The 18,102-nt window shown below is 49.4% G+C and overlaps 1 protein-coding gene across 1 annotated transcript in view; it reads right to left on the bottom strand.

The window, feature by feature from the left end:
- The window catches only part of LOC137424161 (myoferlin-like), a 281,368-nt gene that overhangs the window by 237,121 nt on the left and 26,145 nt on the right, over window positions 1-18,102 (bottom strand). The window contains exon 3 of the mRNA XM_078773618.1: window positions 1,469-1,551. Coding sequence (XP_078629744.1) covers window positions 1,469-1,551 — 83 coding nt within the window. The remainder of the gene's footprint in view (window positions 1-1,468; window positions 1,552-18,102) is intronic.

Below are 18,102 nucleotides of genomic sequence, written 5' to 3'. Positions count from 1 at the left end.
ACATTCATAGCTGAATGGGAATTCGTAGAATCTCTCCCAACCATTTCGCTAAGCCTAAAATTATTTCTGACGATCTGTGTGTCTGTGGCTTCATGTGAGAGCTTTTCAAAGCTGAAACTTATAAAGAACTATATGCGATCTACCATGGGACAGTCAAGGCTTTCCGATCTTGTGATATTATCAATTGAAAGTGAGTTGGCGAAAGGCTTTGATTTCGATGAAGTGATTCACAAGTTCGCAGCTTTGAAGGCCAGGAAAGGAAAGTTCTGAATTAGTCGAGATGTTCACTAAGTGCTGAAATGCTTGTATATTTGTTCCTGTTTATTTTTATGGTATTATTTCATTTATGAGTATATTTCCATATGCATTTGTCTACAAGTTTTACATTGTTTGGGCCGTTATTGATTATGCAAACCTAATCCATCAATGATTAATGTATCTCATCTCCCGGTGTGTACCCCGGTTTAGAATAGGTACACCATATCCCTGCGCATCGTAAGAGGCGACTAAGGGTTGGCACCAGGAAGGGCATCCGGCCATAAAAACTTTGCCTCAACCAGGGAACCATGATTGTCATGGGGCCCGCAAGGCTAACCCCTGCTCTGGCGGGGAAAATGGCCTTAAAACGATCATTCATTCATATTAATGTATCTCATGTAACAATAAAGTTTAACGTTAAAATCAACATAATTTTGATGTAGTTCTTAAACGTTTTTACTTCGAATTATAGTTTTCTTACCGAATTTTCACTTTAACCACATGAAACTATGTAAATGTAAATACATTTGGGCTGTGCGTATGATATTGTAATTTAAAGGTGTAATTTTATTTTTTTTATAGTTGTTTATGTCACTGCTATTGCCATTACATTCAGTGATATACGGGAATTACGATTTACGAGTAACATTAGTACAAAAAACATTACTAAGGATTCTGTATGGTCTGGTATGGGAGGAGGTCCATGGGGGGGGGGGGGGGGGGGGGAAATGACACCATGAGTTACCGCACTGGGTGACACCAACCCGAGTGACGCCACTGGGCCCATCACTGTTTAAGTGTCAACGCTGGATAAATTTTTTTCTATCTCTGGGGTGTGAAAGATACATTGTAAAGAAAGCGGTAGATACGAAAGGAAAAGCGAGGACAGAGTATGGTGTGGTATGGTATATTGAGCAAATATGTACATGGTTAAATACTTGATTAAAAGCCAAATAAAGACAATATTCTTGAATTTTTAAAAGAAGCCTTATGCACGTACTTGCGATGGATAAAGCACTGTCCTTTAAAGGGGCTGTTATATGATGCATTGACCAGACATGGTTGTGTATCCTGTGATATTGAAAGAGAAATTAGGACAGCTCTCTGTTATCACCGCAATTAGGGAGGTTTCAGTTGATATATGAGCTTCGTTAGGTGGAAAATTAAAGTCTTATTACTGTTCTATTATCTTCTATCAAATAAAGAATACCTTCTAATCCTTCGGATGAAGATGAAATCTTGCTAATATCCAAGAATATTGTTCCAATCACATCATCGCGACTCAGGTCATCACTGTTCAACACAATTAGAAGCATCAAATGACAACAAGGCATAAAATCCATTGTGTATTGTGACTATATATTTTCATTATCGTTCCACAAATACATAACATCTAAACTTTATATATTGTTATGAATTTTGGGGTAGACATATATAGATTTGGGTAGATCTGAGTAGATATCATGCTTCGTCTGTCGTGGGTGGCTAGAACCACCTCGATGTAAATAAGTAGAGGACCTGTAGCTCGTATGTCGGAGTAAGCTGCGTATCTGTGTCCCCTTCACGAGAAGGCGGGGCTTGGTAACTAGAATTAGGGAATATGCTAACTCCATTGTGTGTCGTTCCCTCTGTGAACATACCTGTGTCCCTTATGGCAACACACTCTTGTAGACATTAGATAGGCCCTTAGTGCACACACTAATTAAATCCCCCCCCCCCCCCCTTACAATGACTGACGATAAAACAAACCGGGAAGAAACAGGCAGGAAGCGGCTGCGCGCCACCATGGCGTGGAACATCGCACAAGGCAGGCTGGGGCCACGCCCACCGCGCGATAGATGGACACTGAGGGTTTGGTGGGCGGGTCTCACGACTGTTGGGAGGAGATCAGAAGATTCGAGAAGAGGCCTGGATGACGTCAGAGCACACCGGACAAGAGACTTGGAGCGGCAGACATTTTGTGACTTTTGGTCTGGACTTGCTGGTGAACGGTGGTGTGCCAAAATTGTCCCTTCTCGGTCCTGGTTCCTTCCTGCCCGGAGCTCTTCCCTTTGCCTCTGGCCTTCCCTTGACTGCGCCTTCGTGTTAGCTGCCTTTCCGCTTGGACCTTCCCTTCTGCCCTTGCTTTCGTTCCCGGTTGGAGTTAGCTTCGAAAGGCAGTGGAAAGCCATTGGAGCGCCAACGATTATCTTCCCTGGCGTTCACGTGCGAATGGCAAGCGCACGAGCTGCAGCAGCCGGGAGACCATTGCACGCTCGCTTGCTTGATGCGAAAGGCCTGGTGAACGTGGGGGGGGGGGGGGGGGGCAGTGGAATGGCAGCAGACGGGACAGAGCGATTCGCGCTGACAAGAGCCGCGTCGGACGGTGCCTGATCGACCCGACGCTACACTGCCAGACACAGATAATACGCACCACAGAACACAACATGACAAACCGTTAATTTTATTACCCTTCCCATCGTGTATTCAAAGTGTGTGTGTAAGAGCGCTCAATAGGGGTTTAGTTTTTATCATCGCATTCCATTGTTCTCGGGTTCCGTTCAATATATCATTTCTTTTTGTACATTGAATTCGGGTTTTCGTTCGCTTGATTTCATTTCCTGCCAGTCCGAGGGCTGCCATCAGAACCAGAGGTAAGGTACTTCAGCATCCCCCTCACCATCCCCTCACCCTCCCCTCACCCTCCTCCCTCCCCGCGTGTATGAACTCTGCCATATTTGAACTGAACGCCTTCCGGAAGTAAAGCTTGCTCGGTTAATCTGTTTCCTTGGTAACGATTTTAATCGCCAGGAACACGACTATATATATATTGTTGCGGTTTTAGAACCCACACTTGCATATAAACTCTTGTAAATATCCCATTATTAAAAGGTTAAAGGTTGCACCCCTAGTTAGTCCACAAGCAACACGTAGGCCACCATAGAACTTTAGTTATTTTATTATTATGTGTTTTAGATAAGGCCGTGTTTCCAATAGTTGAATCTGCGTTGCGTCAATCAAATAAGATTAGGCCCATTCCGTCCATTTTACAACCTCCCTCTCTAAGCGACGCCGTTACGCGCCCCTACAGTCGGTGCCTTAGCGTTCGCTCAAGCGCCGCCATAAACCATGCAGTCAGGCCCGAGGAAAAAGGGGGCGGAACGCCAAGCAGAAGGTGTGGCCTGTCAACCAGCCGTCAAAGGCGTGGCCGGTCAGCCCTCACCAGCCAACCAGGGCTGATGTAACATCACCGACAGGCGTGGCCTTGAGGCCCGCGTAGTGATCGCGTGGCGCATTATATAAGCGCGAACGCAAAGCCCTTTCATGGACTGTGCACAAGGACTTCTTTTGATGAGAGAGCGCTGGTTGGACTTGGTCGGGAGAGTGCATTGCAAAAGGACTCGTGCGAGAGCGGCGCTATTAAAGACTGATACGGAGCGCACATTTGGAAGAGAACTCACTTGCTGGCGCTGATAAGAGGACTTTGAGAGGGAGAGCGTTTGGCGCGAACGTACAGTTATTACGTACGAAGCATCCCAGTCCCCCCGCTATATGCAAGGTCCGGTCATGTTCCAATGATGCGCAGAGCTGCCTGCCGGGTTTTCGCCCACGGAGCCTGGACTGGAGCCGACTGGAGCCTGGACCCCATCTACCTGACCACCTACCAGCTACAATCCCCGTGTGTGTGTATGTTTGTCTTGGGTATAGAATAAGACTGCTTTAAGACTGCCCTCTGTCCTGCTTCTTCTTCTTCCTTTCTTGTACATTCTTTCCTTTCCTCTCTTTTTGTTTGTAATAAATTCACCTGTTCTTTCTGGTTTCGTCTTAATCCCTTCGCTTTCGTCTTTTCTCAATTGAGTACCTGTGGCATGATTAGGAACCGCTCAGAATCGGGTTTAGTCTCTTTGTTAATAGCTCGGATCGCGGGTTGCTCTCCGCTCGGCATTTTCCATCGTATCCATGGTTCGAGCAGGAGTTATTCCCTCGTTTCCGGCCGGCGTTGGTACTTAGGTAGTAGTGAACCCCTATGCCTAACAAACCTTATCTAACGCCGCGCCGGGAAGGACGCTATAACCCCCAGGCCCGGGGAAGGCCAGCTAAAAAGACAAGGGGATTAACCCCCCCCTTGATAAGGGGAGAGCCGACCCCCGAGATCCGTAACAATATATATATGTACATTTGTGCAGAGTAATTGTTTGTATTATGATTGGTGAAAATCATGACAACACAGCAACTCGGGTACAGTCATTAGCCTCAACTAAAACAAGCCCGTTCCTCAGTATCGACGCTTGATGAGGCGAGCGCAGCGAGCCGAGCCAAGCTAGTATATATTTATATATATATATATATATATATATATATACTGTTACGGTTTTTAGAACCTTCACTTTGTAAAATAATAATTCTTGTAAATATCCCCCTTTGTAAAGGTTGCACCCTAGTTAGGCCATGTACAACACGTAGGACACCATAGGATCTTCTTTAGTTATTTCATTAGTCTATGTTTCAGGTAAGGATCTGTTTCCAATCGTTGAATCTGCGTTGTGTTAAGCAAATAACCTAGGCCCCTTCAATTATCCCCAATCTCTCTCTCTCCAACGTGCCAGTAGCCGTATTGCAGCGTTCGCTGCCTTTTTGGTTTGTTTGCTGGCCCCAAGCCGCCATTACGCACGCGGTCAAGTTGGAGAAAAAGGGAGGAGCGGCCAGGAACGTAGGCGTGGCCCCATCAACGCATCACGAAGGGAGGTAACAATTAACCCTCGTGACCAATCCGGGCCGAGGCGTGTTCACCGGTAGGCGGAGCAAAGCGGACGCGGCTTAATACGCGAAGCTTGCAATAAAAGCGGGAGCACAAGCCCTTTCACAGGAGAGAGCAGATTCGACGGAGATCGGCAGATGCGAGGGAACAACGATCGCTTTGGATACGAACTGCCGTGGTTTTGAGAGCGTTCGGCATGCTATACGTACGCGCATTCCAGCCCCTCGCATTTGTAAGGTCCGATCGAGCGCCAACGACACCAGCTGCCTGCCATTCTTCGCGGCGGACCCGGAGCCTGGAACCATCTGCCTGGACCTTCCTCCCCTACCAGCTACCTTTCGTGTGAGTCTGTCTGTTTGTCATGGGCGTGTTATATAAGAGTGTCTAAGGTTGCCCTAGACAACCTTAGATTATAATGACGAGGGAGTGCTTAGTGTAATGGGAAGACGGGGGAGCACGAGTTTCAGAAGGGAGTAGTCAGCTTAGATGATGATATCTGTGTTTGTGGTGAGGGTGATGAAGTGAGGCAATGCTCGTGAGAGATGTGTGTATTGTATTGAGTGAATGGTCCTGGAGGGAAGGAGGGTGCAAGTGCCACCAGGTGTGCAGGTGCCACCAGGTGTGCAGGTGCCACCAGGTGTGTGGGCACCAGGTGTGTAAGTGAAGTACGGAGGTATGGAGAATGGTTGTGTGGAATAGCTGGTATGGAATACATGGAGTATGGAATGGATGGTCTGGAGTGAATTGAGCATGGAGTGAATGGAGTATGGAATAGATGGTATGGAGTATGGAATGGATGGTGTGGAGTGAGTAGTGTGGAATATGCGGAGTGGAGTGGTTGGTGCGAAAGGAGTGGATGGGGAAGATGGACCCCTTCACGAGTACCCGGGGAGGGTAGTTTAAAAGTTAGGTAGAGGGAGTAGGTAAATTGTTGTTGGATATTGGCATCTGTGGTGCGAGTAGTTGCACAGAAGTGTTGTGATGGGTGCATTAGTGGAACGAGATTGGCTGGGCGTGTGGCCTGTTAGTGAGTGTGATTGAATGGGCACTCCGCCACTGTTAGTATGTCCGCCAGGTGAGGCCGCAGGTAGGCTCTGGGAGCCAGTAGAGTTGTTCAATGGGGCCCGAGGATCCAAGGACGGACCCGGGTAGCCCGACGCCAGAGAGGGCGGTAGGGGGTGAGAGCGCCAGAGGGCCTTCCCCAGATAGGTTAGGGTAAGGAGCAGGTAAGCTCGGGAGACAACTACAGTGGCGGAGGTGTGCAGGTGAGCGGACCTGCTGGGAGCGCCACACGACCCAGCCCGGAAATTGTGCGAGGGCACAGGGAGTAGAATCGGGGGAGTGAGACCCCAAATTGGTGAGCACCACAGTTTGTTCAATGGGAGTTCGGTTCTTAGAACCACATAGTGTAAGATGGCCAATGGTTTGGCAGGGAAAGACCCCGGGTAGAGTAAGTGTGTTAAAGTCATTTAGAGTATAGATAGGATTGGAAGTCTCTTCGCACCATCCGCATCCACTCACCAGGGTGATAGGACTCCACACCACCGTTGTTTGCAGACATTTGGTATGATAGACCCATCGTGACGTGGGGGTGACATTGTGTTGTGGTTCCATCTCTTCCTCCTAAGGAGGGATTGATGAGAAATTGGGCTTTATGGCAAATTTGGTTGGAGGGATTGTGGACGAATTTGGAATTAGGGGAGATATGGGGAAGACAAGACGTAGCGACGAATTTGTAAATGGTGTAAATATGGGGTAAGGTCAAGGGTAGATTAGGTGACGGGGGGGACGGGGACGTAAGGTAGGGACGAGCTTTCTCCGCTCGCTCTCCTGCGCCCCTCACCTCTGCATTGCCTTGTGTTGATGTGTACCCTTGCGCCCTTGCACCCCGCTAACTCTGCTTTGTCTTCCTTCCCCACCTATGGACCGTGTTCTCTGGGTACTGAGGGGAAAGCGTGCAGGCGCCGCAGTTGTGTGCCCGCACCTCCGCTGCCTGCCTTCCTGGACCGGTACACCACTTATGGACCACACGTTTGTGGCCAAGGCCACTTATGGACCACACGTTTGTGGCCGAGCACCACATCATGGATCACACGGCTGTGGCATGGCCACTGCTGGGGAATCTTGCTTGCGGACCATGGTAAAGGTGGCACCTATGCCACACAGCTGGACCACCCTAGTTGGCCCCTGCTGGCCGTAATTAAACAAAAAAAGTGGATGCTTTTGTGCCCTTTTTGTGTTTTTGTTATCTCTCAAATAGGCAGCAAGTCAAGAAGACACCCAGAACATCGACCCGAGCAGAACATCGGCTGTGCAGCGAGGATGCCAGTGTGACTTTTTGAACTGTATAACTGTGCACTGGATGGTGCTTTGTGTTTTTTTATTGGGTGCTTTATGGTGGTGCTTTTGGTGCATTACTAATGTGCGCTGAGTGGGTTCATCAAAAATGTAGTGGTCTGAGAGGGTCATTTACCAGTGTGGCAGCTACATACAAATGTAAGGTGTGCACAGAGGGAGCTGCAGATGGAGGAAATGTTGAGTTGGATCTTGGAGACGGCGTGAAGCTGGAAGGTGTGAAAACATTTTGCTACCTCGGAGACATGCTGAATGGAGAAGGTGGATCAGACTCGGCAACGGTTGCTCGAGTGAGATGTGCATGGATGAAGTTTCGGGAACTGAGTGGCGTGCTGATGAGGAGGAGAGTGTCGCTGAAGCTGAAGGGAAAGGTGTATGCTGCATGTGTGAGAAGTGTTATGATTTATGGGAGCGAGACATGGGTAATGAACGTAGAGCAGCAACGAAGGCTGGAAAGGGTGGAAATGCGAATGGTTCGATGGATGTGCGGAGTATCGTTGAGAGAGAGGAAGACAAATGATGAATTGCGAAAGATGATGGGAATATTGCCTGTGATTGATGCTGTGAAGAGGAACAGGTTGAGATGGTTTGGTCATGTGTTGAGGAAGGATGAAAGTGACTGGTTGAGAAGAGTGATGGAAATTAATGTAGAAGGAAGTAGAGGACAGGGAAGACCGAGAAAGACTTGGCTAAAGATGGTGGAAGAAGAAATGCGGGCAAGGGGGTTAACAAGGAGAGATGCAGAAAATAGGGCAAAATGGAGAAGATTGTCATGGGGACCGCAAGGCTAACCCCCGCTCTAGCAGGGAAAATGGCCTTAAAATGCATGTTGTTGTTGTTGTTGTTGTTTTGGTGCTCTGAGATTGCACTGCAATATCAATTGTGCGTCTCGGAGCGCCCGTGGGTATGGTGTACCGGTGCAGTGCAGTGCATGACCTTTCCTCTTTCCAAAAACTCTGCTTTTGTTTCCCAAAAGAACAGGTCCTGGGTTTAGTTTTGTAAATACCAAATAGTGTGTCTTTGTAAATAATGCTCCCCACCATCCATGTGTAGTTTTGAGAATTAATTCCGTGATTCGGTTATCCTGTGGGCGTGAATCTGTTAGATAGAATGCAACGCAGCAGGCGGGACATACTTAATTGTTTTAAAACTGTCGCACTCAGGGTAAGGTTAATAGTAGAGGGTTACTACACCTGAGTGTCACATTAATTTAAAGTTTTTGTCGGCACGGGACGTGCCTGGAGGAGAGACGGGTGCTGTGTTACGGTTTTTAGAACTTTCACTTTGTAAAATAATAACTCTTGTAAATTTTTTCTTTTTTTTTTTTTTGTATACTGAATCGAGGCTCGTGAAAGAGCTAACATTTATTTCACAAACAAATCAACCAGACAAACAAAATATACAAAAAGAAGGAGCGGAAGACAAGATGGGGAGAGAAGGGGAAGCACACAATCACAACATTTGAGAGCAGGGAGAAGTGTGGGAGGGAGAGGGCTTGGGGGGAGGAGGCGTGGGAAGGGGGGGGGAGAGGTATCGCTTTGGATATGAACTGCCGTGGTTTTGAGAGCGTTCGGCACGCTATACGTTCGGCACACTATACCTACGCGCATTCCAGCCCCTCGCATTTGTAAGGTCCGATCGAGCGCCAATGACGCCAGCTGCCTGCCATTCTTCGCGGCGGACCCGGAGCCTGGAACCATCTGCCTGGACCTTCCTCCCCTACCAGCTACCTTTCGTGTGAGACTGTCTGTTTGTCATGGGCGTGTTATATAAGAGTGTCTAAGGTTGCCCTATGTGCTTTTGTTTCCTCTTCTGTATATTCCCTTCTTTCGTTTCCTCTTTTAGATAGTAATAAACCATATTTGTTCTTCCTTTACCCTGCTTATTCTTTGGTTCCTCTCGTCCGATCGTCTTAGTCTTTTCCCCATTGAGTACCTGTGGCACGATATTAGAACCGCTCAGAATCGGGTTAGTCTGTTTGCTAACGGCTCGAGCCTCGGATTGCTAAACTGCTCGGCAATCTTCCATCTTGTCCGTGGCTTAAGCAGAAGTATCGCCATCATCCTGCTTTGCGGAGAGGTTGGCGAAGGTATCTGGGACTCCATTGACCAGTCACCCTGGTCAACTTCAACCCCGCAAAGGAGTGCCATATCTTATAGGACTCGGACGGCCAGTGAAATAGACGAGGGGATTAACCCCCCCCCCCTCGGTAAAGGGAGCACCGTAATCTGAGATCCATAACAATATATATATTGTTGGGGATATATATATATTGTTGCGGTTTTGAGTTTTGTATAATAAAGGTTAAATTTCCCCCTCATAGTTAATCACACAAACAACACGTAGCCTCGCGATAGTTCAGTTATCTCATAGTATGTGTAAGAATAGTCCTTTCCCTGTGTTAGTTTTGCGTTGAGTAGAGGAAAGAGAGTCGGTCCCTTTCATCACCTCCATTGCCTTATGCCGCCTTACGCCTCTTTGTGCTGCCTTTGGCTTTTTGGCGTGAATTAACATGAGGCCGGCCTGGCAAATCGAGCAGGGACCGAATGAGGGCGGCAGAGAAGCTGACGGTAAGCGCAAGCCGCCAATCGGGGCTCAAAGGGAGTGGCTGCAGCACTGCGTCACGGGGTGTGGTTGGAATGTTCGGGAAGGCTAAGGGCATGGCAATAAAACCCGTCGCGCAAGGCCCCCACCGCCAGTGAAGCGCGATGAGGACTGAGTTGGCATTGAGTGAGAAGTTGAAGGAGCGCGGTCAGCAGTAGAGGACTTTGAAAGATACGGGATCGGCGAAAAACGCGCATGAACCAAGATACACGCTCGTATGAAAGTGACGCTCGGTTGAGCTTGAATCCGAGCCGCGATAGTGCATTGAGTTACGCGAGTGATAGCGCGCTGGTTGCAAAACGCTCTGTGTAACCGCCAGCCGCGCTGAGAGACACATACTTTGCCTTCCTACCTCATCGGCTGCCGTTTGTTAGGGAGACGCCCGACGAGGATCCTTCCACCGCCTGCTTGCCATCTTCGTGGGATGTGCTGGGACTGTGGAGAGCCGGACGGGGCCGTTCCTGGATGACCACGTCGGCGCATTTGGCCTGAACATCATCCTGCCTGCAATTCCCTGTGTGAGTGTGAACAGGCCCGAGCCTGGGAATTAGGATAAGACTGATTAAGTGCTGCTCTGTGTCTCTGCGTCTACCGATCATTGTACAAACTTGTGGGAATAATAATTAAACCTGTGATCTTCCTTCCATTCGATCGTTCTCGTGTTTTCCTCATTGACTAAGCGTGGTACGAGTAGAATTGCACGTATCGGGTTCCAATACTAGAAAACTGCATGGACCACGTGGTACTCAATCCGCTCGGTGTACCCAAATCACACATGGCTCGTGCGAGGCTTGCTTCCCCGCTTCCGTGGCGGTGCAGGGATTTAGGTACGAGCGAGACTTGGTCCCGAAACCCTACCTTGCGTTTGCCTGGAAGAGGTGTTTCAAGTCTCTCGGTTCCGCCAAGCCCAGAAAGAACAAGGGGCTTAATCCCCCCTTGGTAAGATTAGAAGGGCGGGGAAGAACCGTAACAATTGGTGTCCGGGAGTGGGATTTGGAACCCTAACAAAATTTTTTTGTACGAATTGGCTCCAAATTGCGAGCGGACAAAATTTAGTATAAAAACCAATTTTATATTCCTACCATGGCTAGTCAAGGTGGTCGAATGCCGGTGGGGGTAGATGAAGAGGAGAAATTAATGACCCAGGACCCACAGGAAGAGCTGCTAGACGAATGCAGCAGGGGTAGAAAATGGCGGCGCCTCGCACATGGCGGAGAGAGCCGAGCCCGCGGTACCAACAGACTGGGGCCTATTTAAGGCACAAATGAGGGCCTTTATGGTCAAGTCGGGTGAAGACATGAAAATGGAGGGGGACAAATCAAGGAGGGAAATGAAAGAAATGAGGGACGAAGCAATGTGTAACATGGAGGGGTTGGAAAACAAAATGGACACCCAAGGTAACAAATCCACCCGGGAATTGGAAGAGGAGCAAAATGAATTGGAAAGCAAAATGGGTGCACAATTGCAAGAAATGGGGGACAAAACCACTCGTGAGTTAGAAAAAATGAGGGTGGCGTCGAAGAAAGATATGAAAAAAGCGGGGAAGGACATAGGGCGCAGGTTGGGCAAGGAGGTCACATCGGGGCACGACGTGGTGACGCAGTGTGAGGAGCGAGTGGGGAGCGAGGTAGAGCAGAGCGCAGCTAAGTTGACCGGGAGTATAGAGATCGCGACATGGGGTGTAGAAAAGCCGACGGCCGCCGAATTGGACAAGGAAAATTTATGAGCGCCGGCGGTCGTCAAAGAAATCTATCTATAATTCCAGCAATCTCTGTGTGTATGTTTGTATGTTTGTATGTTTGTATGTTTGTATGTTTGTATGTATGTTTGTCTGTGACCGCTGTTTCTCGACAACTACCGGTCCGATATACTTGAAACTTGCCAGGTATATTGCTGGGGACCCGAGGATGTGCCTTTTCAAGGTTTTAAATTAATCGCAGAAGTAGTTACCGAGCTATGTCCAAAAAACGATTCAACCAATCAGAGAGCAGCGAGCTATCACGTGTGCCGAACGTGGCGAACAGACTCTGCCTCGGATGGCACATTTGAGAGCGTATTCATTTATTTCCCGTCGGCAAACTATGTTGGCGCTATGTTGGCGTTAAACGATGTTTTAAAACTAATTAAAACTAATTTGCGATTCTTTCGCTTTCCTGCGATATGCGACCTTCCGGACAGTCAAATGAGGATGTCACTTCCGGACTTACGTAGCGGCGAGCGGGCGCCATTTGGAGGAGCTGGGAGGACTCAGTCGTGATAGAGTGAGCCTGAGTGAGTATATCAAGACAAGAACAAGATCTAGAAGGAGGTATGTACGGTGCGATTTTTTTTTTTTTTTTTTTTTTTTTTTTTTTTTTTTTTTTTTTTTTTTGTATACAATATCGAGGCTCGTGAAAGAGCGAACATTAATCACACAGAAAGACAAACCGACACATAAAACATATAACATAGGGAGCGGTAGACAAGATGGGGAGAGAGGGGGAAGGACACAAACACAACATTTGAGAGCAGGGACCGAGAGACATGGAGACATCGAGAGATCTGAGAGAGGGCGAGGGCTTTGGGGGGGGGGGGGGGGGGCGTGGGAAGGGGGCAGTGGGAGAGGTATAAAACATATGGACACTGCCAGGACTTCCAGGAAAGAAGTTGGAATTTCAAACAAGGTGGATCTGGGGTGAATTAGCGGGGGTAGAAAAGATCAAGGTTTTGGATGGGGGAAGATAAGAGATGGTGGTGAACAGCTGTTTTAAAGACCTGGAGGGAGGAGTGGGATTGAAGGGAGTGAGGGAGTTTGTTCCAGAGGCGGGAGAAAAGAGGAATGAAAGAGTGAAGGTGAGCGGAGAGCCGAGATTTCGGCAGTTTAACCATCAGAGGGTTGCTGGCAGATCTTGTGCGACCTGTAGGAATATTTGGGGGACAGAGCACAGAGAGAGCTGGGGGTGCAAGGCCGGAGAGGAGTCGGTAGAAGACAGAAAGACCACCTACCTGCCTGCGGTGAGTGAGTGAAAGGCCCTCAGAGATGGCTTCATCGCGGGAGATTCCAATAATTCTGAAAGCTTTGGTTTCAACAGCGTGAAGCCGAGCTAGGTGTGAGGCAGGAGCACCGGCCCATAGGGGAGAACAGTATTCCATTGAGCTGCGGATGAAAGCCTTGTATGTGGTGAGGAGCTCAGGTGTGCCGAGGAAGGACTTCGCACGACGGAGGATGCCCAGTCGGCGACTGGCTTTGGAGGCCAGCTTGGAAATGTGGTTTTCCCAAGAAAGATCATGGCAGATAGTGAGACCCAAAATCTTGAGCGACAGAACTTCTTGGAGAGGATTGTTGAGAAAGTAGATGGGAGGGTGGGGCCTCACGGTCCCACGCACGATGGCCCCAACCGCCCACGGTCGGAGCACCGCACCCGCAAAGGTGCGCGGCTCCGAAATCTCCTACCTCCCCTTGAACCTCGCCGTTCGCCTTTGCCGCCACGGCGGCTTTGCCATGTGGGAGTGCGATTCATATAATATATTGTTTAGTTATCGTCGATGAGGAATTTGGGGGCCCGATTAACTGCAGCGCCATCCGAGCTGCGGCGTCGGGACGATACATTCATTGTACGGTAACATCACGCACTTACGGGCACGTCCTATATATATAGTACGGGCATGCCCTAGTGATTATAATTGAAATTGAGGATACGGGAGAAATGGGAGATAAATCGTGGGAGAAAGAGATGGGATTTGCACAAAGTCTGTGTTCACATCGTGATGTCGTGCTTGCTAACAAAATGGAAAGTTTGCAGGTGCTGGCAAAAAAAGAGGTCCCCAAGGTGAGTAGAATTAATGGCGCGAATGTGTTTGGCGCGAAAAGGGTTTTGGCACGCTTGGAAAAGAAACGAAACCCGGGCGGTCGTGGAAGGTCCATTGTGCGGTGTACGAGGGCGACTGGTGCGCGTGTGAGAAACGTGTGCCCCGGAGTGCGAGTGTGTGCGAGAAAAGTGTGTTAGAGTGTGAGGGAGAATGCACACCAGACTGTGTGTGGGAAGAGGGTGTAACAGGAGAGTGTGTTACAGAGAGTGTGCAGGAGTGCACACCAGAGCGTGTTGTAAAGTGTGTGCAGGAGTGCCCACCCGGGGGTGCTACAGAGTGTGCGGTAATGGAAGAGTGTGCGCGAGGGTGTGCGAGGATTGGGTGTGCAACAAGAGAGTGCACACCCGTGGGTGTTAGAGTGTGTAACAGAAAAGTGTGCAACGGATTGTGTGGAAGGTATGAGTGCGCCTAGGTGTGCAGGTGCGAGTATGGTGTGCGAGGAAGAATGCACACCAGAGAATGCGGAAGGAGAGTGTGCGGTAACAGAATGTATGGAGGCGCAGGGACGCCTCGGTGTGGGAGTGCGGAGTGGGTCGCGAGTGGTGAGAACGCGGCTCAAGCATCGACACCGACCGGGGTAGCATTTAGCGCGACGGATAGCCGACGTGAGCCCTCGGTGAGTTGTGTGCGGCAGGGACTGGCGGAGATCGATGCCACGGGTGTGTCACAAGGACCGACGTGCACGACCCGTGCCGGCCCCCGCCCTGTATGGTTGGTGCCACGCCGTGGCGGCAAAGGCGAACGGCGAGGTTCAAGGGGAGGTAGGAGATTTCGGAGCCGCGCACCTTTGCGGGTGCGGTGCTCCGACCGTGGGCGGTTGGGGCCATCGTGCGTGGGACCGTGAGGCCCCACGCAGAGATGGAGCTCTGAACCTTGGCCCATCCGTGCCTCCTCCCCTGGATCGAAAATGCCGGACGGACCCAACCTGCAGGAGACAAACCACTCAACTGATCGCTCGGCCTTTCGAGGTCGAGCCATGACAATGTATACCCACATGGAGAGGCTCAAGCATAGTGAACTGATGAGGACAGTGTACCCTACATGGAGGAATGGTAGTTTAACCATTCCTCACACAAACAGGGCCCATGAGCATTAGATTAGGGGGGTGGCAGTGACAGGCACATGGGGGGGCCAGCGATGGTTACCTCCATGGGGCACCGAAGCTAGCCGAGGGAGGGCTAGGATAATTGATAGGGAATTAGAAGACTGTAGAGGACATGAGATTTAAGTAGAGACATCTGAACTATAGTGGGGACATAGGTAGTTTAGATGGTTGATAATGACGAAGGGAGTGCATAGTGTAATTGGATGACGGAGAAGCACGAGTTTTAGGGGAAAAGCAGTTAGATAGATGATGCTGTGTGTGTGTGAGTAATTGTGTGAGTAAAATAAGTGGAATTGTGATGAAACAAATGGAACTGTTTGAGGTGTGCGATGAAAAAGGTGTGTAAGCCCAAAAGGTGTGCGAGGGAAAAAAAGGTGTGTGAGAATATTTGGTGTGGAATGCTTGGTGTGGGAATAAAAGGTGTGGAATGCATGGTGTGAAGGATTGAATGGGGGAGGAGTGCAACCCATTCGCGAAAGCCCGGGGGGGATGGTGGGGGGGGGGGGGGGGGGGAAGTGTAAAGCCAGGTAGAGGGCGTAGGCAAAATTTGTATGGATATTGACACCTGTGGTGCAGGTAGTGGCAGGTAGTGCTTTGGAGGGTGCATGAGTCAGTGAAATGGCTGGGCGTGTGGTTTAATTGGTGCGTATGGTTATTGGGGCACTCCGCCACTGGTAGTTTGTCGGCCGCAGGTGGGCTCTGGGAGCCAGGTAGGGTAGTTGTGAGTTGTTCAGTGGGGCCCGATGATCCAAAGGAAGGACCCGGGTTGCCCAATGCCAAGGTGGGCATCAGGGGGAAAAGTGCCAGGAGGGGCCTTCCCCAGTTTAGGTAGTCGCAGGAGCATGAAAGTTCGGGTGGCGACTTCAGTGGCGGAGGTGGCCAGGTAGGTAGACCTGTTAGTGGAGTCACACGACCCAGCCCCGAAATTGTGCAAGGGCACAGAAAAAAAAATTGGGGAGTGAGATCCAAATTCGGATGGCATCACAGGGTGGGCAATGGGAATTCGGTTTTTAGAACCACATAGTTTAAAGAAGCCGATTGGCAGGGTCCAACCCCAGGTAGTTTAAATGAGTTAATGTCATTAGAGTAGTTAGGAAGAGAAATCCCTTCGCGTCATCCACAGCCATTCACCGAGGAGGATGGAACTCCACACCAAGGCTTTGTGAAACTGTTTGAGTAAGTCAGACGCATCATGACATAATGAGACATTGAGTTTGTTCCATTCTTTCCTTCCTGGGAGGGATTGGGAGACGAATTTGGATAGAGGGGGATATGCGAGACAAGACGTAGAGACAAATTTGTAAATACAAAAAGGGCTAGGGTAGTGTAAGCCGACGTTGGGGGGTACGAACGGATAGGGGTGAGCCTGCTCTGCTCGCTCTTCCGCGCCCCTTGCGCTGCATTACCTTGTTTGCTGTGTACCTTTGTGCCCTATCCGCTTTGCTGGTCATGCTTTGTCTCTCCCCCCACCCCAGGACCATTTTGGAGGTGGAACTGTACAGCACCATCAACCTGTGCAGCATTCCTTGCTGCACCTTGCTACATATGTGCAGCATCCCTGCTGCACTTTGCTACATCTCTGCAGCCAAACTGCACAGCACTTTGCTGCCATATCCTTGTGTTGTAACTTTGCTGCACCTGTGCAGCACCTTGCTGCCACAAACACTTTGTTGCACCACACACATTATGGACCACAAGTATTGTGGCCTTGCACCTCTGCTGCTGCAAATTGCAGCAAATTCACCTTGCATCTACGGACCACTTGTTTTGAGTGGCATAAATGTCACGCAGTCGGACCACATAGGGTTGGCCCTGCTGGCAAATAAATGAACACATTTATTGTGCATTTTTTTTTTTTTTTTGTGTGCTAGGGCCGAGAAGATTGTAAGCTTATTAAGTCCCGAAGAGCAGGAATGGCCTGTATGCCGGTACGGGGGCTTGCCGGTTCGATATATGCACACCGAAGATAGAAGATGCCAGACAACAGCAAATGAAATGTGATTTTTGAATGTGTATTTGTGCTTTGCTGTGCATTTTCTACCCTCCAATCTTCTTTCCAAAAAGGACAGGTCCTGGGTCATAGAACTGTAAATAAGGTTAGGTGTTGTGCTTGTATATAAAATGCTGCCCACCGGCTTTATGTTTAGTTTGGAAACAATTCCGCAATTCAGTTAATTGTGGGCGTGAGTCTGTTAGTTAGCTACTCAACGCAGTAGGTGGGACATATTTAGTGTTTTAAAACTGTCGCATACACGGGTTAGAATAAATGTTAGGGGAAACCACATCTGTATGTCACACGGAAGTAAAAGTTAGTCCCAGATCTTTCTCAAAACCGGTCGTTCCAATTTTTGTAGGTTCGACTCGGGGACGAGTCTGACGAGGGAGGGGGGCAGTGTTGTGGTTTTGAGTTGTACAGTGAGTCTAATAAAGGTTAAAATTTGCCCCTCATAGTTAGTCACACAAGCAACATGTAGCCTCGCGATAGTATAGTTATGTCTTAGTATTTGTGAGCTTAGTCCTTTTCCATTGTTAGTTCTGCATTGAGTAGAGCCAAGAGAATAGGCCTAACTGTCACCGACAATCCAGCGTCTGTAGCCTCATGCCCTTTTGCGCCAACGTTGGGTTCATTTTGGGCGAGTTAACACGAGGCAGGCTAGGAAGGTCAGGAGGACCGAGGAGGAGCGGCAGAAGCACTGACGGTAAGCACGAGCCGCCAATCAGAGCTCAGAGGTGGTGGTGGTGGCGGCGTGGTGTCACAGGGCGTGGTGAGAGGGTTCGAGAGAGATCCAGAAGGTTCGGGGGGCGTAGCTATAAAACCCGCTGCGCAAAGCCCTCGAAAGGACTGAAGTGGAGGACTCGCGTTGAAAAGGGTTGGTAAAAGGACTCGCGCGAAAGGGATTGATGAGAACAAAAAGACTCGTGGCAGTTGATGAACTTGAGGACTCGCAGATGAACGGAAGACTTGAAGCAGAGGACTAGCGCGGAAGAGGATCGTTATAAAGAACTTGCACGAGAACTCGCGCGCACTAAACCAGCTCAGAGGATCGAGAAAGAGGAGTTGGCCGCGTGTGAGAACTGTACAGATACGGGGGCACAGCCATACATGCTTGAACCGATATACAGTGCATTTGAGACGCACGAGTGAGAACGGCTGAGTAATCGCCAGCCGCGCTAAAAGTCCCGCCCTTTGCCG

Source organism: Myxine glutinosa, chromosome 3 (assembly GCF_964187855.1).
Source record: "Myxine glutinosa chromosome 3, kmMyxGlut1.1, whole genome shotgun sequence".
NCBI lineage: Eukaryota > Metazoa > Chordata > Myxini > Myxiniformes > Myxinidae > Myxine > Myxine glutinosa.
The sequence above is the reverse complement of the archived record's forward strand: the minus strand, read 5'-3'. Positions and strand labels throughout refer to the sequence as shown.